At 36.5% G+C, this 12,345-nt stretch overlaps 2 protein-coding genes across 3 annotated transcripts in view; one reads left to right on the forward strand and one right to left on the reverse strand.

The window, feature by feature from the left end:
- HAT1 (histone acetyltransferase 1) overlaps positions 1 to 1,681 on the reverse strand; it is a 44,413-nt gene extending 42,732 nt beyond the window's left edge. The window contains exon 1 of one of the 2 annotated variants that reach the window (XM_033111385.1): positions 1,615 to 1,681. In XM_033111385.1, coding sequence (XP_032967276.1) covers positions 1,615 to 1,621 — 7 coding nt within the window. In that variant the 5' untranslated portion in view covers positions 1,622 to 1,681. The other variant, XM_033111386.1, reaches the window with a different exon arrangement.
- SLC25A12 (solute carrier family 25 member 12) overlaps positions 1 to 12,345 on the forward strand; it is a 159,287-nt gene that overhangs the window by 58,539 nt on the left and 88,403 nt on the right. The gene's annotated exons all lie outside the window — the stretch shown is intronic.

The raw sequence follows: 12,345 nt of genomic DNA on the forward strand, positions 1-12,345 counted from the left end.
AGACAGGGTTAGAAAAGAAATTTTTCACTATAATCAAAATTTTTTTTAACCATCCATGCGTAGTCATAAACTATTTATTCCAGGCTACTGGAATAACCAAGTGGTTTTAAAATGTGGCTAGCCATCAACATACATAACAAATAATTAACAACGGAAGAAATCATTATCAAGAGGAACTTTCAAGCAAAGAGGGTAATAAATCTCCTGATGAAATTCTTGTAAACATAAAAATTAGTAAAAACTGAGGCGAAAAAGTAATAAGCAGAAACAAAAGTGGTACAATCACGTGCCATAAACTTCAATAAGGGGTTAAAACACACATACACAGAAAATGGGGAACACTTGAGGCTGTATAGATCAATGATTTGGAGTCAGAGTTAGAACTCTTGCATTCAAATCCGGTCTTCATTTATTTACTTGATCTATGAACTAGAGCACATTACTTGACTTTTCTGACCCTAATCTATTAAACTAAGACAACAGAACCCACCTGGAGGAATTTATGTATAGTCTAAGCAATAAAATTTAACTTCTGAAATCATATATGAGTTTAATCCCCACAATTCTGTAACACAAGCAAATACTCTACCAGCCCCATTTCATATTCAAAACCTCGGGTTTAGATTTATTTGCTTAAAGACACCCAACTAAGCAGAGCTGAGATTCGAATTCAGGTGTGATTCTTATAATATATACACCTTCTGCAATACAGGTGTCCCCCCTCTTTTATAATAGCACTGTACCCCAAGATCCTACAGCCCTTCCTTAAACATCTGCAGAGCTCATGCTATATAGCCTGTCTATCCGGCACATCCGTAAAAGTGCAGTGAAACTACTATGAAGGCACTGGTAAAGAAAAGAAACACAAACGGTCCACATCAAAAGACATGGAACTGGGGGTAAAAAACAGTATATACTCACATCAAAACAGTCTTAATACATGTACAAAATAATGGCAATTATTAGTTACTAAATGTGAACTGAAGAGACTCAATAAAGAGCAGGCTAGAATGACAATTATATTGTAGTAGACACATTCTAAAAGAGAAGTTTAGATGATGAAAGCACGTGAGAACCTCTTTCTCACAGGAAATCTAAATAGATCCTAGGATCTAAAGTGTGGAAGATTAAGATGACGACGAAGTCAGTCAAGATTCAAGTGAGAGCCTTACAGCAGGGCAAGTTGACGGTAGTGGAAGGTGGAGGGAGATCTGGAACAGGAGGAGCTGAGTATTAAAATCAGCTGGCGGGAACAGAACCTGACTAGTGTAGCTGAGGCAGCAGTGGGCTAAAGCACCGAGAAGAGAAACAGGCCTCAAAGCATCTGGCACTTTCCAAGTCCAAATCCCGACGCTTTTCCCTGGCCTCTACGTCCCTCCGCAGGGGCCAAGTTTTTCGCCTAAGGCGCAGAACCCCAAGCAGTTGGGGGCGGGGGCACGAACCTCTGCAGACCAGGAGCTGCGCTGAGAGTTCCGCACTTCCAGGCTAAAGCAGACCTTCTGGAACGTAGGCTAGAGACCGAAAGTTCCAGGAGGGCACTGTCACCACCGTCTCGGCGTTCTTTCCCAAACCTGTCCGCCCCCTCCCGCTGGTAAACTTTTCCCGGGAACTTACCCGCCATTTCCGAGCTGCGAGCACCCGGGGCTGAGGAAGGACGAATCAACCCGCGCGCTCCCTGGCCGGAAGTGAGCTCACTGTCTGACGCATTCCCCCGCCCACCAATCAGAGGAGGAGGCTCGAGGCGCGGGGTGGCGGAAGCAGCTCAAGAGGCGGGGCGAACACCGCCGGGAATGCTCGGACTGTTGTTGCCTTAGCCACGGCGGGTGCGGTCTGCCGTTTCGCAGGCCTGAACTACACGAGGAGGCCGCAAAAGGCTCCTTCTATGTTGAGACGCTCCCTGCCCCTGGGAAAGTTTCTTTGGGATTGATTTGAATAATATACATACCTTATGGCTGTTTTCTGTTCCTCTCTAACGATGTTTTGGAGACTGATAGAAAAACTTAACCTGTGGCATGGATGGTGGATCGAAACACCTGAGCTCTAATTTAAAATGTAGAAACTGAGTTGCGGATGCAGGAGAAATTTTCACTTATTTTATTTGTTTCAATTTTTGCTGTCAATACTTCATTTTTCTTTTTCTCTCATGGGTTTTTGTTTTTTTGTTTGTTTTTAACAGTATACCGTGTGATACCGTATCAGTTAGGTATTCTGCTTTTACTCTTAAGAGTACTAAGCAACTGTTTAGTGCACCTAAATTGTTACTTAGTACCTCAAGGGGCCTGATTTGGTCCTACAGGTCTCAAGTCCTAGTAGCCTGAACCACATCACAGAATGTCGTTTGGGGCCATTGGGCTGGTTACTATTCAGTAACTTCTAACTATTTGTTCCAGAGGGTAATTTTTTTTTTTTTTTTTTTTTTGGTATCCACAAATATTCCCACAATGTTGTCCATGCACTAGAATATCTTGTCTCAATAAATGTTGCTTAATAGGTTTTACAATGATGCTAGAGCTAAAATGGACCCTTGAGATGATGGAACTAATACACCCTTCATTTTAGAGATGAGGAAACTAAAGCCCAGAAAAGAGAAGCTGCCCAATGCACACTCAGTATACAGCCTATGCAACAGTCCAGTTCTTCAATACCCCAGTTTTTATTCCACTACATGGAGATGGCCCCCCTGAATATAAAGATCAGAAAAGGTACTGAGAATGCTCAGATCCTTTTCCTTTAGCCTTAATAAAACACCAGAAATTGTGATCACAATGTGTTAAGAAGAAAACTGAAATCAATGCTGTAATCAATGACATTATGGATCAAAAAAGGAAAACAATGTTTTGTAATTTTTTTTTCTCAAAATGGCTAGACTTACCATTTCTTTCCAAAACCACCTTATCTGTAGATCAGTTAATTGCTGACAAGCAATTATCCTTATAAGAAATCAAGGAAATTTTTTTTAACTGTAGCAAATCTGAAAGAGATTAGTCCTGTGACTATATGATTAGTTGTAGGAAAGAAATATGGTGAAACCTACATGTGATAAATATGAATAAAAAATGAGATGAATATGAATAAGAAATATGATGAAACATATTATGTGACTAGCATTTAGTATGATCAGCTTGCAAAATTGAGGTTACATTTTTAAATTATCATAACTGTTCACACATTTATTGAAATGTCACAGAATATACGTTTAGATACAGTTTACCTAAAAGATAAAGAATAACTTCTTTCAGTAAAGTAATAGTAAAATTACCAAAAAGGAAAATGTATTCCCTTTTTTTCTAGGGTTTTCCCCTCTCTTTTTAAATTTATATTTTACCTTGTTCTGAAGGGGATTCAGGAAGTGAATGTTACCACCATGGAATAAAATATCTACAAAAAGGAATGTGCTGTCCTGATATATATGGAAGAGGCAGCATAGCGGTGTGGAAAGTTCAAGTCTTACTAATTTTAGTTCTACTTCTTGATTGTGTGACCTTGTTTCATCTATTAAGTGGAGATAATATCTTCACAGTTACCACACTGGTTGTTGTGAAAATCAAATGGAACAATATTTCTGAAAGAGGTTTGTAAACTGTAAAATTTTATGTTAATATGAGGTGGTATGATAACATTTATTCTGGAATAAATGGCCTGGAAAAGGCTTTTTTCTTCAGAGAAAAAGGCTATATTACATTATTAGCAATGAACTAGCAACCATACGTTTGCTATAAATTCAAGAGCATAGCATCTAGTAAGTTTTGCCATTCTGTCTTGAAACCTCCAGAAGGGATTTAAAAAAAGAAATGGCATAAAAATACAGTCATCAGAAAGTAGAGGTAGGAAATCTGAGATCTAAAAGAAAAATGTAGGCATTTGATCTGTCGTTATATCAAAATAGGTACTACCGCTCTACAGAAAATAATAGCTAGTTAACTCATTTGTTTAACTCATAGTGCTAATGGTATGGGGGTGGGGTAGGAGTTTCAGAGCTCCTAGAACAGTTATACAGAACCCCCTACCCAGCTAGATGACTGTCATAGGGGATAAAAGAAAGAAAATAAAAACAGACTAGCTCACATTGAAAACTACTGTTAGAGGAATAACTTAAAGACACACATTACCAACGGTTTGCACATTCCATTTTTTTAACTCTCATATACTACCCATAGTTGTATAAACTAGTACTTTTTAAGAAGCAATTGAGCAATTTTAACAAATTAGACAGAATTTTCAATTTGTATCTCTTTTGAGCTAGCAGTTGCACTTATAAGCATTTGTCCTACAAAAGTATTTACACAAGAATGCAAAGATATATCAACAAAAACGTTCAATGAAGCATTAATTTTACTAGAAAATTGGAAGTAGCCTAAACATTCATCAAAAGGATCTGGCTAATATATACTGACTTGGGAAAATATCTACTATATAATAGGTTTTAAAAAATTATACATTATAATGTTATTTTATTTGTATAAAAAAGTGCATTTGGATATAAACATAGAAAACATTTGAAAGCATACCTAACAAGTTTAACTGTGGCTGCCTCTAGGAGGGGAATTTGGAGATGGAAATTAATAAGGAATTTTTAAAAATTACTGTTGCTTCTTTTAATGAGGATGTGTTGGCTTCTTTCATAATTAGAAACTTATCCATCATTTTGGAGTTTTTTAGACATGGTTGCTAACTCTTTACCCTCTTCTTTACGTTCTATAAATTATGATACATACAGAATCAAAGAGAAGGAGCTTAATTGAAAAAAAGGAACAGGTTCATTAAAAATTAGTATTTCTAGTTTTGCATTCTGTCATTATTTATAAGCAAAGAATAGTCACAATGAGGGGAAAGCACAATAATTGCTTATACTTGATTACAAAATGACCATCCAGTGATGCCTGCTTTACTTTTTGAAACTATAATTAATAAGAATGGCATTAAATGTGTATGTCTACTTCAGGCGAATAGTACAATAACGCCCATGATATTTCAAATTCCATAGTTAAAATGCTATTTCAAACATTAATACCTTTGTCAGTTTTTAGCCAAAAAAAAAAATTCCCATTATTCCCCTGTTTTAAATGTTTCTGCTGTTTTATGTCATTTCTAATGTGGAAGAGCTTAAGGGTAGGGGGAGGAAGGAGAAAACTTTATCAAAGTTATTTAGATATTAAAGAAATTAGGCTAAAAAGTGGTGAAAATTATGACTAGAAATATTCACTCTAAACTGATAAATTGTTTCAGTGATTCTGCCTTTTTAATTTTTGATTGTGGTAAAACACATCACATAAAATTAACCATCTTAATCATTTTTTAAGCATGTAGTTCAGTAGTGTTAATAATGTTCATATTGTTGTGAAAGCTGTCATTTTAATTAATTAATTATTATTATTATTTTATTTCAAGGAGGGTTGCATCTCAAAATGGCCCATGTGGTGATCGAACCAGCAACCTTGGTGTTATTAGCACCACGCTATAACCAACTGAGCTAACTGGCCACCCCAAAGCTGTCATTTTAATGGGTTGGTTTTCAGCCAACTCCTTTGTAAACCCATTTAGCCATATCACTATGCACAGCAAGACTCTTAACTTCCTATGCTGTGGACACAAAGTGAGGAGCTTTTATACCAGCTGTATAATGCTGTTAAGTATTTAGTTCAAGAATTATAGGATTATAAAATGTTTAAAGAACTATAAAATAAAATTTAGCTTTATGGTAGTGTTCTAATTTTTTTTACAAATCAGAATTTTAAGGGAATATATATGTGTGTGTGTATGTATATTATATGTGTGTATATATATATACACATATGTATATACATATATAGATATATATACATATATAGATTTCAACAAGTCACTGTGCAAATTTGTAAAATTAAAAGAATTCTTTCTGAAAATTTTGCTAAAGGGAATCCAGAATTTAAGTTTGTCATTAATCTCATCAACACAGGGCTGCAATGAATCCCTTTGCCAATATTTTGAATGAGCTAAGAGGAAGAAAGGGTCAGGCCAACTGACCTCTTTGTTAAATACAAAGCGGTAAGAAGGGTATATCGGTAGGGTTAGGATGCATTTAAAGAATAAAAGGTTTACTTTTTTATATCTTTGTAAAATCAAATTTTTTATATATGAGGAACTTTATGTTACTATAGATATACTGTTATTTTTTATATATATAGTTTAAGAAAAACTAAGGTACTTTGAGTAATATAGAAACAGGAATTTTAGAGCAAATTGATTTTAGAAATCAGGTAATCTAGTCATTGTCATACTTTTTTATTTGGGATACAAATACATAAAACTTTTGTTCATGTTACCTTAAAAATATGTATGTAATATATATTGACTACTGTAAATTCCTATATTAAATATTACTATTGTTAACTTTTTATTTCTGAGACAAAAAAATAATATGAATACTCATTATTAATATTTTCTACTCCAGTCCATCACCTGTGCTCCCCTGAAGATCTCTGACTTAATCCTACCCTCTTGCTTGAGGTTTCTCAGCAAGTAACTCATAGAGCTGAGAGTATGACCCAAGTCTCTCAATTAGGTCGTATGTTTTTCCACTTTTCTCTTCCCTTTCTTGCTGTAGAAAGGGTTCATTTCCCTCATGAAATCCTTTACTTTGGAGAGATAGTCACTGTCTCTGGCACGTGGTTGACACTTACTAAATGTTTGTTAAGTAACTTTGCAGTAATACCATCAAGAACACAATTTCTCCCCCAAACAACTAAATTTCCAGTTTTGTTAAAGCACTCCATGGTTCTTGGGCCTGGAAACTGCTAGTTTCTTTGATTTAAAACATCCTTGAGCATATGATTAGAATCAAAGAGATTAAATCACCTCATTCACGTTTAACTAATTACTACCAACATGTGTGTGACACAGGCCGTTCCTTCTTATTAAATTGTTCTTTAGATGTCACCAGGGAGTAGCCTTGCCCTTGAGTGGGTAATCAACACAATTGCCAGGACATGCTCTTTTGCCAGAGTAAATTTATCCTTGGTATAACGGCTCCAAAGACAAGATTCTCTGGGCCCCGGGGGTATTCTTGTAGACAAGCCCAAATCACCAGTAGCCCTGGCTTTCCCCAGATAATTTTAACTCAGATTAAGTTCTAGTTTTCTTACAGAGCTCTAAGAAAGCCTAGCTAGTTCTTATCAGAAGCTTACCCTCCTCCTCTCTACTTCCTTCTCTATTCTTCACTCAGTTAAACACCTAAGCATTCAAACACTAACTGTAAGCTGCTATCTCCCCAAACCTAGGTCCTATTTGGAATATACTTACAGAATTGAAGAGAGGTATTAGATAAGTGGTACAGTGGATATAATAACATCTTTCCTCCTTTTCTCCCTGGCTTTCCATGACAAATAGGAACGAGCCCTTGCTGTACCCTGCAGCAGCCCTACATTTCATCTCAAGTGAGGCTTTTATACTCTTCTCTCACGTCTCTCCAGTTGGCTTCACTGCGCCTGCTGTATCTGGGGCCTGCTGTGTTCACTCACCAAGGCAGGCCTGCTTATCACAGAAGGATTGCCTCACTTTCTGATCTGTCCTCCCAGGGGATAATCATGAATCATGACCTTCTCCACTCTTAAGCTTATTTACCTCTTATTGATATCTCCTCCAAGGCTGGAGTTATGTTATTTTCATCCTTGAGTTCTTAGTTGAAGTGAGAACAAATATTTTTTACTAACATTTACTAAAGATTTTTATTTAGATTAACTGTATTAAATACATTAATATTTAAGCTTGTCCATATCCTCTCTTCTTTGGCCCACTCTCAGATTTGTTTCTCTCTCTCCCCTCTCTGCTTGGCCCTTAAGGAAAACTCCTATGTAAATGGAATTATCTATTTATTAGAATATTGGGTTGCATTCTCATTTTATAAAATCTTATCTAAAAATCTGAATGTTAACATTGAAAATACATCTAATGTTCCCATTTAAGAACAAATACTTGGAGAAATGAAAACTTCCACTTAAAAAAAACTAAGAATAATTTCAAGGGGTTTCTAAAATATGTTAAAATATCAACAAATAATTATAACATTTTGTTTTATGTAAGTTTTGTTAAGCCAGAATCATAAGAAAGACCAGGAAGACATTTTCTTTTTCAAAAAATTGTGGTTGCATATTTATATTGTCCTTGGGGATGTAGAAGCCCTGCTGAGCTAACTTTGTGTTTCTTTCATTTGGTAAAGATTTTTGCTATTTTTTTCCTTTTCAAGTTCTTTTATTCTCAGATTTTGAACTTCACACTGTTCTTTTGAGTAAAATGAACAGAAAGACTGTATCAGGAAGACGAAAAATGTCCAATTCATTCAAATAGTATCAGTATGATTTAATTATCTTAGGTTTTGCTTTGCTTTCTGTTAAAATAAATTACATAGTATGTTTGAGTGCCAGGCAGCAATTTTATTTACTATTAGAAGATTTAATTGTATATGAGCCCATCCATATCTAAGCACAAATGAAAATTGCATAGTTATGTTTTGTACATTCATTTATTAAAGGTAGATAAATACTTATCTAAATCATCACTGTGGCATATAAGAACAATAGGTGTAATTTGAAATGTCATTCTTTGGTGAGCCTTACTTTATTTTTCCGCTATCTAGTTCACATATCTTTTCTATTGGGATCATATAGGGTAGAGATTTTTTTTAAAAGAATGGCAATAAACTTTTTAATCTCTTACCAGTCTTGGGTTAAGAAGGGGTTAGGCTATTCCTAGGTATGAGATCAGTATGCCACAAATAATTGCAGGAGATTCTTACCCTGCTCCAGTGTCCTAAATATTCCAATGTGGGAGGAAGAATATAAATTAGAGTCCTTGTACAGATGTTACCAATGATGCTACAGAAATTGGAGTTAGAGATAGAACAGGTTAAAGTAGATGACTTCACATCAGGTGGGCCTAAAGGAATCTTTGCTAGAGGGTTCAAATATATGCTCTCTGAAATATCTGTGCTATTAACAATTATGTGTACAGACTGCCTGCAAACTGGAATGATTGCTGATAATGGAAAAAGTCAAGCATAACACGTACTCAATTTTTAATGGAAAAGGGAGGAACTGAGAGATCACATTCTGTTCAGTCTTCTTTGAAATACTATGGCATTAATCTTTGAAAAACAATAACCGAAGAAATCCCCAAAACAAAAGAACATAATTTATAAGTCCACAGAGGGTGGCCAAGTATCCATCATCCAACATGGATTCACGAAAAGCAATCTTGCTAAACAAAACTTCTTACACTTGTTAAAACAAATATATGACAAAAAGGAGTATAATAGTCATTAAATTATACCATCATTGCTGATCTTATGCAAAATATCCAGGTTTGTTTAATATTAATATATTCAGGTTACTCGTACAATTGTACTTGCCATATACATATAATTTCAAGTTCTGATTCATTCATTTAACATTATATCATAAACTGCACACTGCTCTTACTTTTCATATGACCAAGTTGCTAAGGAATCTGAACTTGCTGGGGGTATGTATAAACATAAACTATTTTACATGTCTCTAGTCACTGCTCCCACTGTACCATGTTGAATACCCTCTCCTCCTGGGCCAATTCCTGGTCTTCTAAGTTATTCAAAGTCCAGCGGGACCTACTTTAAAACTTCGGGTTTTAAAACCTCCTCCATTTTCTGGCCAGACTTGTAGCCATAGGGACCTGAACTGAGGAAGGGAGCATAGTCAAGTTTTCACTCCTTCTCCCTCTCCAAACCCCTAAATATTGGGCTGGGGCGAGTGTCTTGGTTTAGGATACGTTTTTTCCTTTTGAAGGCTAACTCTTCTGGTGTTGGGGGCTAAAAGTAAGAACAGAAGAGAAATGAATCTTGTTATTTAACTACTCTTTGTTCTGGTCATCTCTGCTTTTCCAGATGACATTGGCTGCCACTGATGCTCTTACTGCCTGCCACATAGCATGCATTCACCTTTCTTCAGTGAGCTGGAAGGGGCCTCCACATTGTACTAATTCTCTGACAAGGAAACTCTGGGTCATTGCTACTGTTGGCTCCTTTATTAGTAGGCTCCCCTTCTGGGTGGAACACTGCAAAAAGCAATTCAAGCCCCAGTATCTTTCTGGTGTCACCTGACCTATAAGAAATTCATGTATGGCAATCTCTTGTGTAGCAATCAATGTCCCCAACACAATGGACACATGTGGTCCTATTAGCTAGTGTATCATCACGGGATGATGAAATTTAAAATGTTAGCCAATGCTAATGCTCTTCATGTAAGGTGGGGGTGGGTTTGAACTGAGGGTGATATAAAGTAGCTGCTCTTGAACCCCCTTTCTGTAGGTGGCCTAAGTTGAGAATCTTAACTTCCTTTTGCAACCCTTCATTGCATATCCCCTTATGCTTCTAAGCACCTTGACTGGGTCTAATTCTTAATCTAGTGCAGTGCTTCCACCTTAATTCCCAAATGATCTGCGTCCACTATGGACTTATCTTTGTTGGGGTGGCTATCTTTATTGAGTTGCCTCAGTCAAGTTTCAAACCTAGTTATCTTTGTCTCATTGTACAGCAGCAACCTAATTTGCCCTTGATGTTTGAGATTAACCCCCATATGGCTGTGGTGATCCTTTTCTGCCTTTAGTTCTACAGCTTGAGGAGACCAAAATGGCCAGGGGGCAATCTCAGTTTCCAATTCGTGAGAACTTTGAAGCTGTCTCCTGATGGAAGCATTCCTTCCATGGATGCAGAACCTCAAAATCATGAGCCCAAGGTTGTAAGGAAGGGAGTCAAAAATTTCTTCAGTGACCCCTTTGGAGGGGGCCATTTTCACTTCCTTCTCTTTATTCATGGATCTGTTCTGACTACAGGATATATATAACCTGTTCTGACTACAGGATATATATAATCTTTTTATCTCCAATGTTCTGATATTTCATAATGTGCCTTCACATTGAAACTTTTTTATTCATTGGTCTGGTTACATGGAGGACACTTTGAAACTCAAAGCTCATCTTTAGGATATGGAAAATTCTCTGATTTATTTCTTTGACATTTCCCCCCATCATTTTAAATCTCTGTTTTCTCTGGACCTCCTACTAGTCAATTATTGGGCCCCCAGGATTAGTTCTCTATATTTAAATGTTTTTCCTTCTTTTCTTGATATAGTGCTCTACTTTCTGAGAGATTTCTCACATTCTTTTTACAAACCTTTTTAGTACAATTTAATAGCTCTATTAACTCTTGGAAAGTTGCTTGATAAAGAGAAGAGATTTAAAAAGCACTGAAGGGAATGGAAAACACAGGACTGGGTGGCTATTTGGAAGTGAGAAGTAAGAAAGTCTGGTACCCAATTTTTAGGCTGGAGCAACAAAGGCAATGGTAATGGTCTTCACTTAAGAAATATAAGAGAACTAATTGTCTTTACATAAGAGGACTAATGGCTAGTGGTAGAATGACTGGCTAGAAATAATCAATAAACATTTGATTAGTACCTACATAGCTAATGTTAATGTTAGGAAATAAGTATTAGGACTGCAATATGGATGAAGAAGGAAGGATAACGTAATAAGACATACTCTGGAAGGAACACAGGGAAGTGGTGAATTCAAGTGGTGCATTATTATTTCTGTAAAACCTGCTGTGTATCTCCCAGCTTGAATGATTTTTTCTTTTTTCTAAACTTGTATTGCATAAATTTGCCACACAATTGAGTATATGCATTAATTAGTGATTTTACCTGTGTTTTATTTCTCCAATGCATTGTAAGAGCTTTATAGAGAGGGATAATTAATGTTCACTTCTTATTTCCTGCATATAGATGTCAATAATAAGGCATGTACTATACCTAAGAGATGGATTAGAACTTCATAACCTTATGGAATTTTACATGATGAAATGCCCTCAGACCCCTTCAAGGTTCTCTAGTATATTTAAGCAAAGGGGGATTTATCTCATCTGCTACTGAGATCTAGTTTCTCTGTGATCCATGGCCGTCTTTACCCCTTGTTTATCCCTTAGGTCACACTCACTTAGCTATTGCCACCTAGAACTATGAGCCTACCGTCTGTGATAAATAATGTTGCTGCTACTGCCACATGGATCTCAGTAAAGGGGCGATATAAGGAAGGCTACACTTCCCATCATTGCACTTTACTTTTCTCCTATACCATCAACGCAAAACTGGTTCACATGTATTGAAGGGTTGGGGATGATTAAAGGAAGTATAATTGCTGATTCCCTATTTTAGTCCCCATCCCCATCCCGAACTGTCCAGGTAAACCCATCCATCCAGGATAATAGAAGAGCAAGGTAAGCAAACAATGACTCTTTCTGGGCTTCTTTCCAAGCAGTGATAGTGAGGGATAGCAGACAAG

This window comes from Rhinolophus ferrumequinum, chromosome 8 (assembly GCF_004115265.2).
Source record: "Rhinolophus ferrumequinum isolate MPI-CBG mRhiFer1 chromosome 8, mRhiFer1_v1.p, whole genome shotgun sequence".
Classification (NCBI taxonomy): domain Eukaryota; kingdom Metazoa; phylum Chordata; class Mammalia; order Chiroptera; family Rhinolophidae; genus Rhinolophus; species Rhinolophus ferrumequinum.